Here is a 22222-nt window from a genome sequence, read left to right as displayed (position 1 = left end):
CCCTCTGGAAACCCCCTTCTGAAAATCCTGCGTTTGCCCCTGTTTTTGTTCACACCCACCCAAGGTGGCGAGCAGACAGAGATCATCAAAAAAGTGTTTTGGTGCCCAGACGGTGGTTTGGTGACAAGCGTAATAAGTAATTGGCACCCAAAAACAATTGAATAGCACCATTGGGTGCCCATTACTTGAATAGCCCCGAATGTGAATGACATTTTTTTCCTGGTGCTGAATGGGTGGTATGCAACGCAGGTCTCCATACAGGTCTCTGTTCTGCAGTGTGCGGCATCAATGAGGCGCACTTTCCCTCTTTCTCCATTATAATATTAATAATGCTATCACTTTCCTGTGACTGACTGACATGTAAATAATTGTGTTTATATTAGTTTTTTTGCGATTCATATAGTCTGACATTTCATTCTGCCTTTGGCAGCCAAACGAGATCAGTGGATACAAATTTTGCATTAATATCTCTTTTATCCCCTCACACTTTGGTTAGGACATTTAAATTATATGAAAAGTATATATTACACATTATTTAAGAGCAAAATAGTTTATATGAGGATGGAGCAATAAGTGGGACAATCAGACCTCTGTTCTCTATGTCAGTCTCATTCACCCACCAGGCCAGAGTAGGTAGACCGCCGCTTCCCCTCTTGCATAATACCTCCCAACTTTAATAATTAGAGATGGGTCGTTCACGAATGAAGCGGATCTTTTGGACGGATCCAAAAAAAAAGTGAGTGAGTCGCCGATCCCAAAAAGGTGACCCGTCGTTCTTTTACTTTCAGTTTCGTTTTTCATTACAATGCATTTGCCTGATCTCAGCACTGCCACCTGTGGCAGCTGAGATGTACTAAGGGCTATTTCACACGCTCCGGCTCCTGCCGGGCGGCAAAACCCCGCACGGCCAAGAAGCCATGCCGCACTCAGGAGATTAGAATGGTGGGGATGGCCACAGCCCGGCAGCCGTCCCTTCCAGTGGTGGGATCCGGCTGCAACCGGGTGGCCGGGCCGTGGCCGTCCTGTGTGAATGGACACAATTGTGTCCATTATTAACTACGGTGTGCGCAGGGCCGGTGCTAGGGTGTCCAGCGCCCTCCTGCAAACCATACATTTTGCGCCCTTTTGAGCGGTTTGCTACACAGTGAAACGTATGCGCAGTATCGGCTGCACCCTGGCTGCGCAGCCTAGCTGTAAAGCCAGACGCAGGCCGTCCATGTTTTGGGTTATGTGTGATGTCATCCAGCCGTCGAAGCCCTCCCCCAAAATGCATGCGTTGTCTCGACCGTTCGCATGAAATCTTGAAGCGATGCCCCAACAACAGGCTGTTGGGCCCCGTTGCCTTCCACCGTCCCCAGTGCCTATGGCCTGTTGCCGGGTTTTCACTTCAGCATTTCATGCAAGCCCCCATAACCACCCACCCTCCTCGCCGCAAATGGCCTGTGGGGGCATCGCTTCAGCATTTAATGCAAACGGTCGAGACAACGCAGGCATGTCAGGGGCAGGGCTTCCACGGCAGGGTGACATCACACACAACCCAACACATGGACGGCCTGCATCTGGCTTCACAGCTAGGTTGCGCAGCCAGGGTGCAGCCGATTTTGCGCAAACGTTTCACTGGGTAGCAAACCGCTCACATCTCAGTGCTGTGTCCGCAAAAGGTGCCCATACACGCTGCGAGAATTGCATACATTATGGGCTAGATCACATCACACGGCATGCATGCAATGTGTGTGCGATGCGATCCGAAAGCAGTACAAAAAGTATGTGCAGCACATACTTTTTGTACTGTGCGATGCTCGCAGGAGCGTACATCGCATCGCACGCAGCATCTGACACACAGATCCCTGCCCACAACAAGCAATGTTCATGTATGTTTTCAAGTCCTAATTATAATCTGGTGTGCATTCAGACAGTGTTCCAGGAACATTAGCCACCACCATTTGGGTCAAAATGTGCGTAGTTGTTAACTGCTTGTTGGATGATTAGCAGTAACATAAAATAACTTTGCAGAGAAGAAGCTGTATTAAATTAGACCAATTATTCTGCCAGTGCATTACTAAATTGTAGAACACAAGATTACAATTATGAAGTTATGAGTACTTACTGTACATACAGTACTCTTGATTGTGGTGGGGCATCAGGTGTGACAGCAGGCCGGAGAGTTGTCACAGCAGGTCGGACAGTCACGGTCCGCGCTACCCAGCGGTCACTCAGTCATGACAGTCATCTCATCTCCTCAGACCATCACCAGACCCGATCATCATAGCTGGGCTGGCTGCAGAGGCAGCCTGCAGACAACAAGGACTCACGAGATGATGACATCATCATCATCTCGCGAGAATGTCTGTAGCTCCGCAGCGGCAGTGATATGATGCACGCCGCTGCTGCCTCTCAGGCTGATAACCTCTCCCCTCACAGTGATCCGATGAAACCCCGGCCCTGCCGCGACCCAGAGATTGCCCGCAGGCTAAAGGGCACCCGGCAATGACTCGCACACCCCTGGCCCCGCCGAGACTTTGAGCTTACACCGCAGCAGTCAGCAGGCTGGGCAGCAGCATTGCCACAGTGCGGATGCTATCCAGGCTTTGTTCAGTGTGTGCACAGAGTGCTCTCGCGCCGAAGGGAGCATGGAACTCTTTATACACTGCTGCCGCCCGCTGTCAGACAGGCGCTGCGGGCGGCATGCAGGACGGAGGCAGAGACAGTGAGGGCTGACTGTGGCAGGAGGCAGCTTTAGCAAAGCAGGGAGGGAGACAGCGCCTTTTCAACATGGCGCCTCCCTGCTTTGCAGGAGCTGCTGAGCGGGCAGCGCCGGCCCTGGGTGTGCGGCACGGCTTTTCGCAGGAGCCGGAGCATGTGAAATAGCCCTAACTCTGGAGACTGAGTTCAGTGCTGCGACTGCAAGTGAAAGAAAGATTAACAAGGCTGCTGCTGCTAGGGATGGCCATCGGTGCAGACGCCATCGATGGCGATTCTGCACCCAGCCATCGATCAGTGTTTTACGGTCATGTATGTTCTTATTTGTTCAGCTCAGTTTAAGAAAAAAAAGTTTAAAAAAATGGCAATAAATGATTGTAAAACAAATTATGCTTCTTTATTATCAAATTAGCCCTTTTTTCAAAGCGAGCCGAGGATTTGTCTAAAAGATCTGGATCTTTTCACAGAGTGATCCGCTGGATCCCGGCTCGTCTTAGTGACCCGTTTTGCCCATCTCTATTATCATTGTAAGAATAGGGACACTATTCGCAGCACAAGCGACCGGAAAGGGGCCATGGTGTATGTAAATGAGGGCGCAGCTTATGCTAATTAGGCCGTGCCCCGTTTTCACCCAGCATCTATTCTGTCAGATGGGGGGGACTCCCAACTGCCCCCCCCCCCGCAGCGGGACACTGCCGGCCGGGGGAGGGACACGGGAACATCCCCAAAAAATCACCAATCACCAGTCCTGGCTGTCATTTATCTATATTTGTTTACACAGTGATCAGCATGTGATCTATCAGACATACACGGCTGATCACTGGGGTGCGTTCTGAGCTCTACCTTCCCTGCCAGCAAGGGTACTGGAACCAGAAGGAAGCACTATTAATGCTATCTCCAGATAATGTTATTATCACAGGACTCCCTCCGGTATATTTTTACAAGCTGCATCTTGGTGTCGCCCACAGAGGGGTCGATGGCGTAGCAATGGACCCCGAAGACTAAGCGGTGGCTTGAGGGCATCGGCACCTGTGTTATGCAGACTCCATGACGTCTTGCCATCCAAATGGAAATCTGCTTAAAATGTAATTCCAAAAATGTCCACCACCTAGGTGAAGAGAGATGCTAGAGGTCCTACTGGCATCTGTCAGAGAAGCACAGTGCATAAAATGTTACCTGGAAATGCCAGGATTCCGGGAATGCTGTACCCCCTGCCCAAGCATAAAACCCCTGGCAACAACCATGAAACCCTTGGCTACAAGCATGAAACCCCTGACGACAATTATGGAATCCCCTGCAATGAGCAGGAAACCCCTGGCAATGAGCAGGAAACCTCTGGCAATGCACGTCTGTAAAAATCATAACCATTGTATGGAAGGGGGGCGCCCAAAAAGTTTTTTGGTAGTGGGGCACCAATTTTATAGTTACACCAATGCAAGGGGTGACACCAAAATGTCCTGCTCAATGAGAGTTGGTGTGTGTGATAGTTGTGGTCCCCCCACCACACACACACACACATACATACACACACCAACTCTTATTAAGCAGGACAATTTGGTGTCACCTCACTGGCAGTTGGTACGCCTCCCCTGTTTGAATTTTGGACTGTGCTGCAGCTCCGCCTTCCAAGTCGCCACTGGTAGCCACGCCTCAGCGTGAAGCCACACATATAGGCGTGGATGGACTCTTCATAGCCACACCCTCTGATTGAAAGGCTTGGAGGTGAATTTCTTGAAATATCCTCCAATTGCCCAATGGTACTGTATATTCAGGTGATACTAAAATAATGTGAAAAGGGTGTGAAAATGCCCCATTGAGTATAAAAATAAAGTAAAACTTATTTTGATAAATATGCCTGTATAAGGGAATATGTGGAACTACGATGCAAATGAGACAAATAATTTGAGAAGAAAAAAAGCCGTATGAGGACACATCTGTAGGAGCAGAGTGTAACATTGCAGCAACAATCAGACATTTGCATTAATTTGCATTAGAATGATGCAAGCTTATCCCTGATTGGACACCACAGGTTACCGCACGACACATGTTCCAACCTACCTTTCTCATAGGCCCACATCAGACAGGTCTGTTCCTCCTTCTCGCCGCTTGATCTGCTGGGATCGCAGGCGACCAGGTTCATGTCAGCTCCATTGTCCAGCAGGAACTGGACCAGGCGCATGTGTCCGTGATAACAGGCGCAGTGCAAGCCTGGGAGATTGGGAGACGCAGTCACCGGCGTTAGATGGAGTGTAATAGAACTAGACCCAATGATCATAAAGCCAGAAGTGATATTCTTACCGGGGAAATATGTTATACAGAAAATTACCCTGAGCTGAAAGCATAAGATGATTTTATTTTATTACAGCCAACAAGCTGGTAGTTATTCTGCCAGGCCGAGAGGAATGATACCTTCCAAGCAAACATGAATACATAAGGAAGAGAGTAAAGAATCATCGGCAGCGCTGCGAGGGTGTATAAAGGACAGAGAACAAGATCATTCCAAGACATTAAACTTTCCTAACCTAGATTAAGTGCGACCCTGTGTGGGACAGGTAGGCCGTAATACAACATTAAAGGGACAGGTACGCCGTAAAGCAACGTTAAAGAGACAGGTACGCCGTAATACAACATTAAAGGGACAGGTACACCGTAATACAATATTAAAGGGACAGGTACGCCGTAATGCAACGTTAAAGGGACAGGTACGCCGTAATACAACATTAAAGGGACAGGTACGCCGTAATGCAACGTTAAAGAGACAGGTACGCCGTAATACAACGTTAAAGGGATAGGTACGCCGTAATACAACATTAAAGGGACAGGTACGCCGTAATGCAACGTTAAAGAGACAGGTACGCCGTAATACAACGTTAAAGGGAAAGGTACGCCGTAATGCAACGTTAAAGGGACAGGTACGCCGTAATGCAACGTTAAAGGGACAGGTACGCCGTAATGCAACGTTAAAGGGACAGGTACGCCGTAATACAACATTAAAGGGACAGGTACGCCGTAATACAACATTAAAGGGACAGGTACGCCGTAATACAACATTAAAGGGACAGGTACGCCGTAATGCAACGTTAAAGGGACAGGTACGCCGTAATGCAACATTGAAGGGACAGGTACGCCGTAATGCAACGTTAAAGGGACAGGTACGCCGTAATGCAACATTAAAGGGACAGGTATGCCGTAATACAACGTTAAAGGGACAGGTACGCCGTAATGCAGCATTAAAGGGACAGGTATGCCGTAAAGCAACGTTAAAGGGACAGGTACGCCGTAATGCAGCATTAAAGGGACAGGTATGCCGTAAAGCAACGTTAAAGGGACAGGTACGCCGTAATGCAACGTTAAAGGGACAGGTACGCCGTAATGCAACGTTAAAGGGACAGGTACGCCGTAATGCAACGTTAAAGGGACAGGTACGCCGTAATGCAACGTTAAAGGGACAGGTACACCGTAATGCAACGTTAAAGGGACAGGTACGCCGTAATGCAACGTTAAAGGGACAGGTACGCCATAATGCAACGTTAAAGGGACAGGTACACCGTAATACAACGTTAAAGGGACAGGTACGCCGTAATGCAACGTTAAAGGGACAGGTACGCCGTAATGCAACGTTAAAGGGACAGGTACGCCGTAATGCAACGTTAAAGGGACAGGTACGCCGTAATGCAACATTAAAGGGACAGGTACGCCGTAATGCAACGTTAAAGGGACAGGTACACCGTAATGCAACGTTAAAGGGACAGGTACGCCGTAATGCAACATTAAAGGGACAGGTACGCCGTAATGCAACGTTAAAGGGACAGGTACACCGTAATGCAACGTTAAAGGGACAGGTACGCCGTAATGCAACGTTAAAGGGACAGGTACGCCATAATGCAACGTTAAAGGGACAGGTACACCGTAATACAACGTTAAAGGGACAGGTATGCCGTAATGCAACGTTAAAGGGACAAGTATGCCGTAATGCAACGTTAAAGGGACAGGTACGCCGTAATGCAACGTTAAAGGGACAGGTACGCCGTAATGCAACGTTAAAGGGACAGGTACGCCGTAATGCAACGTTAAAGGGACAGGTACGCCGTAATGCAACGTTAAAGGGACAGGTACGCCATAATACAACGTTAAAGGGACAGGTACGCCGTAATGCAACGTTAAAGGGACAGGTACGCCGTAATCCAACGTTAAAGGGACAGGTACGCCGTAATGCAATGTTAAAGGGACAGGTACGCCGTAATGCAACGTTAAAGGGACATGTACGCCGTAATGCAATGTTAAAGGGACAGGTACGCCGTAATGCAACGTTAAAGGGACAGGTACGACGTAATGCAACGTTAAAGGGACAGACTGCAACCGCATTTTCACAATGTGGAACTAGAATTGTATCCAGATCCCCTTTCATCCAGCCTTCCGCCCAGTATGCACCTCTCTCTCGTCTGGAGGTATCCGGACAACATGTCGTCATGAAACAAATGTCGACACGAAAAAGGATGACACTAAAAGGTTGACACTTTTTTTTTACAATTTTTAGAACATTTTCATACGTTAACAATGCAGGTGGACTCCAATTGGGAACAGTGAAATGTGTTGAGGGCTGCAGGAGTGGCGTGAGGCTCTGTGCAAGGGTACCCGCTACACTAATGTGAACAGGTGTGACTGAGTGGCTCATTTGGATGCGGCCATTATGCATGTTTAGTGTCAATAGCATGTCGATGTTAAGTTAGTGTCTGCCGACAAGGTAAATGTCGACATGAAAACCCTGTCCGCACCCTTCAGACATGGTATATGGTAATGATATATTATAACGGCGGCCTAGAGGGGCAGGAACATGTGGATGTATAGAAGACGTCACTTACCGGTATGTCCGTCTCGTCCTTGGTGGTTGATGTTTAAAACATTTTGATCAAGAAGATATTTGACCAGTTCTAGGTTCCTGCCGTAAGTGCAAGCGCTGCCAGAGACAGACAAACAAGCGCGTCAGCAACGCTTATAACACCGATACAACATCGTTTTGGAACCTCAGACATTGCCAGGGCGACCGAACAAGGGCTGAGACTTTATAACATACTTTACTTGCCTATTTTGATTTTCACCTCTTGGGAGAAGCCCGGAGAGCCAACACGTCAGGGGGGGGGGGCAAGTCTGACATCACTTGGCCCCACCCCCATGCCGTAGAACTCAGTGATTTGCGGGCCGTGGAGAGGGGGCGGTGCTTAAATGATGCAAGATGCTGCTAACGCGTCATTTTAGCCCCGCCCCCGATTTGCGGTAATTGAACCAGCGGGGAAGGGGGAAGCGGGGGCTCTGACCAGCAAGCGGTAGACTTGCCCACCTTCCCGGGGGACCGACCCGATTTTCGAGAGGCTCCCGGCCATTCCGGATGGGTAGGCAAACCTGCTTTATAACAAACAAACCTACACCATAACCATGTTACATCTGCCCCACCTTCAGTGCACATGGTTTTGTCCATTAAAGAAGGAGCTTGCTTTTGCAAACCAACTTGAATCAGGCCGAAATTGGGTCATACATGATAGAATGTCAATCATATAGAAAGTAAAAACAACGAGCAATCTGACACCTTTTAGCACAAGTCCTCGCTCCCATAAACACAGGAGAACCGCTGTTACCTGTGGAAGGCCGTTTCGCTGAAAATATTTTCCTTAGTCAGACTTTCGGTGCCCGACAGCTGAATCAGCTCCTTCATCACTTCATATCGGCCATTGTAACAGGCGCTGTCGGGAAAGACGGAAATAATGGGATTATGGAGAACATGAGGAGCGCGAGGGCTGGGGGGAAGCCTGGGGTTCAGGTGCTTACAGGTGCAAGGCCGTGTCTCCGTAAATGTTCACAACGTGGGGCTGGACGTCAGAGTTATTCTGCAGGAGGTATCTGACGATTTCATGGTGCCCAAAGCGAGAACAGAAATGTAGCGGGACGTGATCTTCATTATCTCGGGCATTGACTGCAGGGAAAAAAAAAAAAAATCTCACAAAAATACAGCTGCTGGTCATTTACCGTCTTCTTACGTGATGTTGAAAGACGGGTGAATGTTGGCAGGGTTGGATTTGCTATTGGACAGTGTTTTAATCCTTTGACTGACAACATTTCTGGTAGAGATGTGCAAAATGCCGGCTAAAAATGCCAGCATCGCTCACATTTGTTATCTATATTCAAATAAAAAATATTGTGTAAAAAAAGATTATATTACCTAGATAAGGCAAAAATTTCAGGTCGTTATGATGAACAAAAATTTTTGCTTGGCAAAGGGTTAATAAACGGCAGCTTCAACAAAATGGCTGGTATATGGTTCTTCTTAGCTATGTTTTGGCTCTAGTGTTTCCATGATATTAGCAAAAATAAAATAATAAAAGTTCCTCGTGCTCTTCGCGTGCGACCCGGCTGTAGATAGGGGGTTCCAGCTGTTATCCACACTGACTGGAGACTTACCATCGGCTTTGCTTCCCTCCTCCAGTAATAATTTGGTGATTGTGAGGTAACCCTTGGCAGAGGCGAGGTGCAGGGGCCGGTCTCCCACCTCCCCACTCATGTTTACGTCTGCACCAAATTTAAGAAGCAGGCGAGTGACCTATGACACATTTGGAAGAGAAACAGTGTATTAAACAATTCACAGATCTTGCGATTTATTTTACACATTATCAGGGCTGCCATCTGGAATTTTGGGGACCGGGACTCATTTCCAGTCCGGGCCCCCCTCCTCACTTGACTTACCATAACCCGGCTCCTCCTCCCCCATCTCCTCTTCTGCTGAGCTGCAGCCCGGAGGTCCCGGAGCGCAGCCTTCTACTCAGGATGATGGCAGCCAATTAAAATGCAGCACTGGCTGATGGGCCAATCAGAACTTGTGTACCGGCAGCCGCTCTCATTGGCTGCCGTGACGCAATCTCTGATTAGCTCAAAAGCCAGTGCAGCATTTTAATTGGCCGCCAAATCCTGGGTTGAATAAGCCTGCGCTCCGGGACCTGCTTTGTTCAGCGGAGCGGATTTAGTCAGGGGGGGTTGCGGTGGGCAAAATGAGGCCGGGGCCTGGGACCGCTGTACCCACAGCTCCCCCCTATTGGCGGCCCTGTACATTATGACACATTTGATATTATACGGCGCGGTGTGGAGGTTTGCGCCTTTACCCATACCTCCCAACTTTTGAAGTTGGGAGGTCGGGACGTTCGCGCGCTCCCGAAAAGGGGGCGCGACCTCGCGAAAAGGGGGCGTGGCCTCACAGGGTGACGCGAACTCCGGCCACGCCCCGTTTTCGCCGCTCGTCGGCGCTGAATAGATGCTGTGCGCATGCGCACAGCGTCTATTCTCGGCAAGCTGGGGGGGCTCCCAACTGTCCCCCCCACCGCGGGACAATGGCGGCCCCGGGCGGGACGCGGGAACGTCCCCGAATATCAGGACGTTCCCGCGGAAATCGTGACAGTTGGGAGGTATGCCTTTACCCCCTAAATTGTGTTTGTTGTGCTGCCAAGTAGAAGCTGGTATCCCAACCCCACTAAGTAAGGTAGGTCCTCGCTAGGGCCTAAACCTTAACCCCGAACTCTATTAAGTTTCTACCCCTCATTCCCCAGCTGCACGCTAGCGCCCCCTGCATACTTGGCTGTTAGGATGCCAACACCAAAAAGTCAACAGGGTCGATATTGACAAAATATTGACATAAACTAAGTAGACACTGACACAAAAAAAGACTTTTTATGTGCCAACATTTTCATGTTGACTTTTTGGTGTCGACCTAGGCACTTTCTATCGTATGATCTTATGATTAGGTCAACATAGACAAAAGATCAACGTGGTTTAAATCGACATTAACAAAACATGGACACAAGCAAAAGGTCGACATTGCAATGGTCCACATGTGAAAAGGTAATGTTTTTAGACTTTTTCGTATTTTAACATCCATGTGGACTCAGTTGTCAACATTGACACATTTTTTTTTAAAATGCATGTCGACATTTTGCTTGCGTCGCCATTTTGCCAATGACGATCTTATACAAGTTGGCTGATAGTTCACGTTTCTCACGTCTCACCTGCTCGTGCCCGTTGTATGCCGCAATATGTAACGGGGTGAAGAACACGGCGTCCTGCACATTGACATACGCCCCGTGTTGTAATAAGATGTCAACAGCCTGGATATGAGAGAAGAGAGAGCGTCAGGTATGGCAGGAAACAGGTGAGCGACAGATGCTAATTAGAGATGAGCGGGTCCGGATCCCCGAGATCCGACAGATCCGAATATCGGGGATCCGGGCCAGATCCGAGCCGGCTCGGGTGTTCCCGCCTGAATTCCGGACCAATAACGAGGCCGAACGTCATCATCGCGCTGTCGGATTCTCGCGGGGGCGGGATCTTATAAAAGACGCACGCGCGCCCGCCATCTTCACTCCAATCTTGGAGAGGGAAGAGGGTGGTTGGGAAGCTCCGTGTGCTCCGTGCTGTGCTCTGTGCCATGTGCTCCGTGACCTGACCTGTGCCCTCACTGCCCTGTGCTGTGCTCCGTGCCATGTGCTCCGTGCTGTGCTGTGCTCCGTGACCTGCCCTCACTGCCCTGTGCTGTGCTCCGTGCCATGTGCTCCATGCTGTGCTGTGCTCCGTGACCTGCCCTCACTGCCCTGTGTTGTAGACTTGTGGCCTGAGCCCTGTAGTGTGATTTAACTAACTAGGTGCTGCAGTGCTCACACGCAGGGGCTGCAGTGTCCACTGTCCAGGGGCTGTCCTGTGGCCCGTGCCCTGGTGTGATTTATTTAGCCCTAAGCCCTGTGTTGTGATTTATTTTATTTAGCCCTGAACCCTGTGTTTTTTTTGTGATTTAACTAACTAACTCAGTGCTGCAGTGCTCACACACAGGGGCTGCAGTGCTGCTGAGTAGTACACTGTGTACAGGGGCAGCATTAATACAAGGGGCTGTGTCCAGTGTGACGGCCTATATCTTATCCATTGTCCAGTGTCACAAGTCACTCACGACATATATCCTGTGTCCTGTCCTGTGTGAGGACTGACGACATATCCTGTGTCCAGTGTGACGACATATATCCTGTGTCCAGTGTGACGACATATAGCTGCAGTGCTGCTGAGTAGTACACTGTGTACAGGGGCAGCATTAATACAAGGGGCTGTGTCTAGTGTGACGGCCTATATCTTATCCATTGTCCAGTGTCACAAGTCACTCACGACATATATCCTGTGTCCTGTCCTGTGTGACGACTGATGACATATCCTGTGTCCAGTGTGACGACATATATCCTGTGTCCAGTGTGACGACATATATCCTGTGTCCAGCGTGACATATATCCATTGTCCAGTGTGACGACATATATCCTGTGTCCAGTGTGACGACATATATCCTGTGTCCAGTGTGACGACATATATCCTGTGTCCAGCGTGACATATATCCATTGTCCAGTGTGACGACATATATCCTGTGTCCAGTGTGACGACATATATCCTGTGTCCAGTGTGCCGACATATATCCTGTGTCCAGCGTGACGACATATATCCATTGTCCAGTGTGACGACATATATCCTGTGTCCAGTGTGACGACATATATCCAGTGGCCAGTGTGACGACAATATATCCTGTGTCCAGTGTCACAAGTCACAACATATATCCATTGTCCAGTGTGACATATATCCATTGTCCAGTGTGACGACATATATCCTGTGTCCAGTGTGACGACATATATCCAGTGGCCAGTGTGACGACAATATATCCTGTGTCCAGTGTCACAAGTCACAACATATATCCTGTGTCCAGTGTGACATGTAATGTGTGCTGGCATATATCCTGTGTCCAGCGTGACATATATCCATTGTCCAGTGTGACGACATATATCCTGTGTCCACTGTGACGACATATATCCTGTGTCCAGTGTGACGACATATATCCTGTGTCCAGTGTGACGACATATATCCTGTGTCCAGTGTGACGACATATATCCAGTGGCCAGTGTGACGACAATATATCCTGTGTCCAGTGTCACAAGTTACAACATATATCCTGTGTCCAGTGTGACATGTAATGTGTGCCGGCATATATCCTGTGTCCAGCGCGACCTATATCCATTGTCCAGTGTGACGACATATATCCTGTGTCCACTGTGAAGACATATATCCTGTGTCCAGTGTGACGACATATATCCTGTGTCCAGTGTGACGACATATATCCTGTGTCCAGCGTGACGACATATATCCATTGTCCAGTGTGACGACATATATCCTGTGTCCAGTGTGACGACATATATCCAGTGGCCAGTGTGACGACAATATATCCTGTGTCCAGTGTCACAAGTCACAACATATATCCTGTGTCCAGTGTGACATGTAATGTGTGCTGGCATATATCCTGTGTCCAGCGTGACATATATCCATTGTCCAGTGTGACGACATATATCCTGTGTCCAGTGTGACGACATATATCCTGTGTCCAGTGTGACGACATATATCCTTTGTCCAGTGTGACGACATATATCCAGTGTAACGGGCTGTGTCCAGGGGCAGTGTCCAGTGACCAGGGGCAGTGTCCAGTGTCACAGGCTGTGTCCAGTGTAAAAAATCAGAAAAATAAATAAAAGTATTAAAAAAAATTTGGGGGGGGAGGATGATGGAGGAGGAAATAGTGGGAGATCAGCAACCTGATAGAACTTCTGAAGCTGCTACCACCAGTCAGATTCATGATGGCAAGGCCGATGGTCAAAGGCCTAGAGGCCATGTAAAAGCAAAGCAGAAATCAAATTTTACAATGGTCCATAAAAAAAAATTAAGTCACGTGCGGAGAAAAATAAAATTGGCAAAATGCCGTTCACCACACGCAGTGGGAAGGAAAGGCTACGGCCTTGGCCTTTGTTTCTGACTGATGGTACAGCGTCTCAAAAGAATGATGGTAGCCCTTCTGCTACTACAAAAAAAAGAATGAAAGTTTTTAAGACAAAGGCGAGTTCACAAATGTCACAAATCCCAGAGGAGAGTCTAAGTGTGTCCGTGGATGCCATATGTGAGCCGGACCTTTCAAATACTGTTTGTGAAGAGGAGGTTCATTCCACCATTTGCATGCCCTCTGCAAGTGTGTGCAAGAGCATCCCCAGTCAAGATTTTGACCTGGTTATTGAGGATGCTTCTGAGGAATTGGATGTGGATTCTGTTGGTGAAGCTGGCACACAGAGGGATGCGGATGATGACGATGTTGGGGATGATGTTGTTTGTTTTAAGGCACCGACGGAGACAGTTGTTGTCCGGGGTGTGGAAAAGCCCATTGTCATGCCAGGGCAAAAGACCAAAAAATCCACCTCGTATGTATGGAATTATTTCTACCCAAATCCGGACAACAACTGTCAAGCCGTGTGTAGCGTTTGCAAAGCTATTGTAAGTAGAGGTAAGGACGTGCAGCACCTTGGGACCTCCTCACTGTTACGTCATTTGCAGCGCATCCATCAGAATTTTTTGTCAAAAGAAACTGTGAACAAACATGTAGCAGCCCGCCCAGCGTCACCGTCCTGCTCCCCTTTCTCTGTTAAATCCAAGGTCCTGCAATCTCCTCAAACAACTGCATCATCCCCATCCTCAGAGATTATGGGATTGGGAAGTAGTCCTGCACCCAATGTCATGATCCTGACTGAATCCTCTCCTATCCTGGATTCCTCAGAAGCATCCTTATCAGGTACACCTGTTGCTTCTGCTTCTGCTGCTGCTGGTGCTGCTGCTGCTGCTTCAAGGAAAGGGATCAGGAATGCTAGTCCTGATCACTTAGCCAAGCAACTGACTGTAAGTCAATCCTTTGAAAGGGGGATGAAGTATGCCAGCAGTCACCCCTTTGCACAGCGTATTACTGACGCCATAACAACTATGTTGGTAATAGACGTGCGTCCAGTATCCGCAATTAATTCTGTGGGTTTTACCCAGTTGCTAGAGATCCTGTGTCCCCGTTACCAAATTCCATCTAGGTTCCACTTCTCCAGGAAGGCAATACCCAGGCTGTACACGGACATTAAAAAAAGCGTTGTTACTGTCCTTAAAAATGCCTCTGTACCCACTGCCAACTTAACCACGAATATGTGGACAAGCGGAACAGGGCAAACAAAAGACTACATGTCTGTGACTGCTCACTGGGTGGATGTATTGCCTTCAGCAGCAGCACCAACAGCTGCAGCAGCAACAGCAACATCATCTCCCATTGCTATTCAGAGGCAGGCTACACTGTGTATCACTGGTTTCAGTAAAAGGCACACAGCGGAAAACCTCCTAGAAAAACTACGGGAAGTCATTGCGCAATGGCTTACCCCACTTGGACTCTCCTCGGGATTTGTGGTATCCGACAATGCCACCAATATTGTGAGTGCATTACATGTGGGCGAATTCCAACATGTCCCATGTTTTGCTCACACAGTAAATTTGGTGGTGCACCATTTCTTGAAAAAGGACAGGGGTGTTCAAGAGATGTTGTCCGTTGTTCGGAAAATTTGTGGACATTTTCGCCATTCTGCAAGTGCGTGCAGGAGATTGCAAGACTTGCAAGAAAAGCTAAATTTGCCCTGCCATCAGCTGAAGCAAGAGGTGGTCACGAGGTGGAATTCCACCCTCTATATGCTTCAGCGGATGGAGGAGCAGCAAAAGGCCATCCAAAGCTATACCTCGACCTATGACATAGGGAGAGGAACGGGAATGCACCTGAGCCAAGCTCAGTGGAGAATAATTTCCGTGGTGTGCAAGATCCTGCAGCCCTTTGAGGCTGCTACACGCAAAGTTAGTTCTGACACTGCCAGCTTGAGCCAGGTCATTCCCTTGATAGGTCTTTTGCAGAAGCAGTTGGAGAAATTGAAGGAGAAGTTGAAGCACACTGATTCTGCTAGATATGTTGGGCTAGTGGATCACGCCATTAGTTCCCTTTGCAACGATCCAAGGGTCGCGGATGTCTTACAATCAGATCTTTACATTTTGGGGACAATGCTGGATCCTAGGTTTAAGTCTTACATCGTGTCTTTGTTACCAATGGGAACAAATCTGCAGAGGTGCAAAGACCTCTTGGTCCAAAAATTGTCAGCTGAAGCGGAACGTGGCAGGCGCACAACTTCTCCTTCAATTTCTACCACAGGGGTTGTGAGGAAAAAGCTCAATTTTCCTAAAAGACCGACTGCTATTCAGTCCGGAAATCTATTTGACATCTGGTCCGGACTGAAGGAGCTTCCTAGCATCATGGACACGTCGACTGCCACAGACTATGATGCTATCACCATTGAAAGAATGGTGGATGACTACTTTGCTGATAGCATCAATATAGGTATGTCAGACTGTCCATTCCATTACTGGCAGGAAAAAAAGGCAATGTGGCATCCTTTGCACAAACTGGCTTTGCTTTATTTAAGTTGTCCACCCTCCAGTGTCTATTCTGAGAGAGTCTTCAGCGCAGCTGGGAACCTTGTTAGCGATCGGCGTAGGAGGTTACTTCCACAAAACGTGGAGAAGATGCTCTTCATAAAAATGAATTTCAAATTCCACGAACTGGACCTCCTTCGCCAACACTTACGTCCTCCTACTGCACACAGTCCTCCTGTATTGGTTGATTCCAGCGACGACGAATTAATTGTGTGTCAAGAAGAGGATGAGGCTGAGGAATCTGATGCTGATGCTCTTGTAAAGCCAGTTTGTGCAATGCCCATTGCCTTTTATTTTTCGTGGGGGCCCAAACAAACCAATCATTTCAGCCACAGTTGACAGTCCCTCCCGCTGCAGTCCCTGTCGCTGAAATGATTGGTTTGTTAAACTGTGCATGTCCTGTATTCAACATAAGGGTGGGTGGGAGGGCCCAATGACAATGTCATCTTGCACCTCTTTCTGCGTCGTTTTGTGGGCTCTTTGGAGCGTCATTAATTTTAAAATCTTTGATGGATGAATGGTGGGGAGATGGGTGATTTATCTCGCCACCTCATCTATTATAGATTCAATGATGTCATCGGGGACATCCATGAACTCACCCTAACTATTATTATCGTACTTCTTTTTGGATGGGATGTCCCGGATGGATGGCTGGGTCGGAGGGCCTCAGCAAATGTTTTTCTTCTTCTTTTTTCATCTTTTTTTGGCTCTAGCCAGCCATACCAAACAAATTAACCTTAGCGGTAAATTGGGTGACAGATGTCGCAGACTCATTGACCTCACAAACACCACAATCTAGGGTGGACTAGATCTCCAAACCTGGGGTCCTAGAGAGGTGGAGGAATTTGTTCATCTGCCACCAACTACCCCCCTCCCCTCCACCAATTAGGTGATAAATGAAGAGGCGACTGGAAATGTTCCCAGAGTTCACCGATCAGTTTATTATAGCAATTGATAATTAATTAATCACTAATCAGAAAATCAGGTCAGATAGGGGTCTTATTAGATTTTAAAGTGATACAAACAGATACTAAATATATCTTTTACATATTCTCGCCTTTTATTTTTTTGACTTGAATTGACAAGCGCTTTGCTTTCCTTTTGTGGTGAGTCTTTCGTAGGACTCTTGTACAAAATTTTTTGCAGGACTCTTTTTTACAGGACTTTGGTCGATACGTTGGAAAGCAGTTGGTGATTTTGCACTTAATCGACGTTTCACCCTGGTTTCCTCACTTTTCTTTTCGGAAGACTTTTCTGAAGACTTCATCACCTTTTGCTTTTTGGGCGTGGAGTAAGTTGTACTCTCTGCAGAGGTTCCATTGCAGATCCTTTTCCTGGGAGACTGATCATTTGGTAGATTTTTCTGTTGCATTTCTGTACTATGGCTTGGTCATTTTTCTTTCTGTTTTGTACAATCGGACATGTAAATGTCAGGCTGGGTGGTAGGGCCCTACCTCGTCTTTTGGTGCCTTTTGGCTCTTTGGAGCAGAGACATCCGTGGTCTTCGCCATTCCTCTAATTATCATATATATTTATTGGATGGGATGTCCCGGATGTCGGGCTGGGTGGGAGGGCCCCAGCCAATCTTTTTCTACCTCGTCTTTTGGTGTCTTTTGGCTCTTCGGAGCAAGAGTAAATATTTGGCCATCTGATGGATGAATGGTGGGGAGATGGGTGATTCACTCTCCATCATCATCCATTATGGATGACAATATGTCCTCAGAGACATCCGTGGTCTTTGCCATTCCTCTAATTATTATATATATATTTATTGGGTGGGGGGGCCACAGCCAATCATTTCCTTCCTCGTCTTTTTGCGTCTTTTTTGGCTCTTCGGAGCAAGAAAGACTTTTTGGGCATCTGATGGATGAATGGTGGGGAGATGGGTGATTCGCTCTCCACCTCATCCATAATGGATGAAAAAATGTCCTCAGGCACATCCATGGTCTTATCCATTCCTAGACCGAGTGCCTGGCTATGGGAGGAACACACATGAATTGGTCATATCATTGGGATATGATGGATGGATTGATGGATGGTTGGGAAGAAGAAGGCCCAACAGCTGCTGATGGTCAGCGTACTAGACCAAGCGCGTGGCTTCGGGAGGAACACACGTCAAGTGGTGAAGTGGTGGAATGCACGCCTATCCAGTCTGTTCAAGCTTGATAAGCAGGCAATTGTTCCCAGCATCCAGAAACCACTTGACCTCACGCCAGATAGTGGTCTTATTAGATATTAAACTGATACAAACAGATACTAACTTGCAGACACAGTCAATGCTGCACCAAACGCCCACTGTTCCTTGGCTGCACATGCCAAACTGCAAAATCAATCCACATTGGGCTCTTGGTACTTGTGTGGAGGTTCTTCTAACAGAGGAGCGTAGCTACAAGGACAATTTCAACTGCCACCCTATCTGCCCCTGCAGTGCTGCTCTGCTTCTAACATGTGATAGGTTGGAAGTGTAAGGTCCACCTGTATGTGATGCCCACTGCTGTCGCCTAGCCTAGACATCCAGCTACCTCAGGATAACCTTTTGGCCCTACTACAGTAAATGAAAACGATTTTGTGAGCTGTGAGGTGATCAAAATTGACTAGAAATGAGTGGAAACTAATGTTATTGAGCTTAATAACACTTTAGGGGCAAAAACAGGCCTGAAAACTATTATTTTAGCAATTTTTAGCATTTTTCCAAATAAATCCAGATCCAAAACCAAAACCAAAACCCGCAAGGGTGGTTTTGCCAAAACCAATCCAGATCCAAAACACGAAGGGCGATCCAGATCCAAAACCAAAACCAAAACCCGAAAAAGTGCCCGCCGCACATCTCTAATGCTAATGAGACGTAATCATCAGCTCTGATCCTATACACAGGCCCAAGCTATAGACAGGACCGGGCAATGGCCACATCTGATTTATATACACGTCGATTCATGTCTTATACATTGTATTAGTCCTTGGGGCCGGGACCGTCAGATGGGAACGAGCAGACGTGACTTCCCCTGATTGCTGCTGTGGGAGTTGAGCCCATAAACACTGTAAAAGGAAAACAGGTCATTCAATAAGGACCCGCTCTCTCCACATAAAACTACACGGGAATTCATTACATTCCGAATGAGAACGTGTGAGCTTTATTAGGTGATATAATAGCTAGCAATCACACCGATGGCGTCACTGTACATCCCACTGGCAGAGACACAGGGGTGGGGGTCTAATCTGGGCGCACACAAGGTGACAGGACCAGTGTCCAACGGCCACACTGAGGAGGACTCAATAGATTGTGGGGCATTGCCACCATATCATCCTTAGGCCAGATCAGGGTTGCCGACTTTTGTTATCTCCTCTCCAGGAGAAGCCCGGAGAGGAGACTTTCAGCAATATTCGGGGGGGGGGGCAGGCCTTGGGCGTGACGTCATTAAGCCCCACATCCATGCTGGAAAATTACCCGGGTTGCCCATCTCCGTGGAGGGGGTGGGGCTAAATGACGCGTTATGACACATTAGCCCCGCCCCCTCCTGGAGATTGGCAAATCAGGTTATCTAAATGCTGCGGTCGGGGGGGGGAGGAAGCCGCAAACGGGGCAGCGGCACTCCACAGATACATGTTTTAATGTGTATTATTAAGTGATAAGCAATAGCCGATGTTTCGGGCCCACAAAACCCCTTTGTCAAGGTATACAAACAGACTGTTTGTATACCTTGTTCAAGGGCTTTTGTGGCCCCAGAACGTCGGCCATTGCTTATCACTTAATAATACACATTTAAAACTTTATTTATGGAGTGCCGCTGCCGGCTTACTCACTGATCCACTATCAAATTTCTCCAAAAGGCACCCACGTTCATCAGGAGAGTGCCGGACTGAACACAAACTATATATATCAGGGTTTGCTGACCCTGATGGAATTACCGGGAGTCTCCCGAAAATCGGGTCCCCCTCCCGGCCCCCCGGAAGGGTGGGCAACCCTCCCGGCCCCCCGGAAGGGTGGGCAACCCTCCCGGAATCAGCCCCCGATTGCGGCATTTAAATGCCGCAATCCGCGGGTCTCAGAGGAGGGGGCGGAGCTAAAACGGCACACTTGTGTCATTTTAGCCCCGCCCCCTCCATGGAGATCAGTGATTCCGTCTATTTCCCGTAATGGGGGAGGGGCTTAATGACATCACAGTCAAACCCCGCCCCCGAACAGGTAATGAAAGTCTTCTCTCCGGGCTTCTCCCGGAGAGGAGCAATTGAAAGTCGGCAACCCTGATTTATGTGTATATATATATATATATATATATATATATATATATATATATACACATAAAGAAAAATTTAAGTGTGCAAATCCTTATTAAAATGTCCTCAATCAGGAAGTGATAGTCCCAACGTTGTATCGTTGTCAGCACTTACAGTCTGTGTAAAACCGGCAGCTCCTCTCACATACACCTATTCACAGGATAAGACGATCTCTAATATATTTAGCCAGATCTGTCACTAATCCCCTGTGTATATAACGTTCCCGCCCAGCAGGATACACAAATCCGCCGCCCCCAGGGAAAAGTGTTCTATGTGTATAACGTTCTACACACCCCACCACCTTGACATCACCTCCCTCTGCCCAGCCAGGGCTACACTACACGTCCACCATCCACCATTACTCCACAGCCACCATCCACCATTACTCCACAGCCACCATCTGCATCCACCATTACTCCCGCACCCCCCCCTCCCTGCCAGCAAACACCCCCCAAGGACCCCCGCGACCCCCCCTCCCGCGATTCACGGGCGCCCCGCGATCCCCCCTCTTGGGATTCGCGGCACTCCCCGCGACCCCCTTCCAGTGATTTGCGGACCCAAGCCCCCTCCCGCTATTCACGGCACCCCCCGCGGACCCCTTCCCACGATTTGCGGCCCCACGCGACCCCCCCTCCCGCGATTCGTGGCACCCCCGGGATTCACGGCACCACCGCGCCCCCCTCTCGCAATTTGCAAACCCCCGCCCCCGCCCGCGATTCACGGTACCCCCCCTCCTGCGATTTGCGCCCCCCCCATTTGCGCCCCCCGCACCCCCCGCCCCCCCAGAATTTGTGGACTCTCTCCCACTATTCATGGCACCCCCGCACCCCCTCCTGCGATTTGCGGACCCCCACCCGCGATTCACGGAACCCAACAGCACCTCCGGAGCCCCCTACCACGATTCGCGACCCCCCCGTAACACCCCCCCCATGATTCACACACCCCATCCCACGATTCACGGCCCTGGCTGCCGCGCTGCAGGTTCCCCCTCTGCCAGAAGTGTCCCCACGGTCCTCTGCACCAGCACCACAACTTTTATCAATGTCTTGCCCACATACCACTATTATACAGCCTCCTGCTCTCATACACCCTCGCTCCCTCCCAGTGGGAGGAGACGCTCACCCACTGCTGGGAGCTGCATACTGTCCCCCACCCTCCTCCAGTTCTAGGGATGACCATCGACCATCAATGATTTCAAATCATCAATGGTTTATGGCCGATGTTGAATACTTTTGCCATCGATGTGGGAGGACCAGATGGTTTCCCTACATCAATGGCAAAGGAGAACCAATCAAGTTTCAAATTTTTTTAAGGTGCCGGGACACTGAGCATAGCTCCCCCCCCCCCCCCCCCCCCACACCCGGAAGTCCCGCCACCGTGTTCTGATTGACCCACGGCCTATTCAGTCAGATATATTGGATGACCATCGATAGCTACAACAATCTATGGTTATACAAGTAATATATTACTACTATCGATGGCATGGTGCAAAATCACCATTGATGCCAACCATCGATGGCATCTGCATCAATGCCCATCCCTACTCTGCAACAGCCAAAAACCTTTACTACCCCTCATGCCCACACACCTCTATCACTGCCCTGCCTCCTGTTCTCCTGCCCCACTCACCCTGTGTTGCCCACATACCCCTATCATGCTTTACCACCCAGCCTCCTGCTCTCATGCACCCTAACTCCCACCCAGTAGGAGGAGACACTGACTCAAGGGCACCGTCCTGTACTCCTGTGCTGCCATGCTGGACTCTCACCCACTGGCAGAAGCTGTACAGTGTCCTCCACCCTCCTCTTTACTCCCCCTTATGCCCACACACCGCTATCACTACCCAGCCTCCTGTTTTCCTGTGTCA

At 48.8% G+C, this 22222-nt stretch overlaps 1 protein-coding gene across 1 annotated transcript in view; it reads right to left on the bottom strand.

Moving 5' to 3' along the window:
• Window positions 1-22222, bottom strand: part of TNNI3K (TNNI3 interacting kinase) — a 178083-nt gene that overhangs the window by 117630 nt on the left and 38231 nt on the right. The window contains exons 6-11 of the mRNA XM_083158252.1: window positions 10746-10844; window positions 9154-9292; window positions 8524-8668; window positions 8334-8438; window positions 7563-7657; window positions 4759-4908 (exon numbers count right to left, since the gene is read on the bottom strand). Of these exons, the coding sequence (XP_083014378.1) occupies window positions 4759-4908; window positions 7563-7657; window positions 8334-8438; window positions 8524-8668; window positions 9154-9292; window positions 10746-10844 (733 nt within the window). The remainder of the gene's footprint in view (window positions 1-4758; window positions 4909-7562; window positions 7658-8333; window positions 8439-8523; window positions 8669-9153; window positions 9293-10745; window positions 10845-22222) is intronic.

The sequence above is a fragment of the Crinia signifera genome, chromosome 8, assembly GCF_055691185.1.
Source record: "Crinia signifera chromosome 8, ASM5569118v1, whole genome shotgun sequence".
Lineage (NCBI taxonomy): Eukaryota > Metazoa > Chordata > Amphibia > Anura > Myobatrachidae > Crinia > Crinia signifera.
This window is presented reverse-complemented; position numbering and strand designations above follow the sequence as displayed.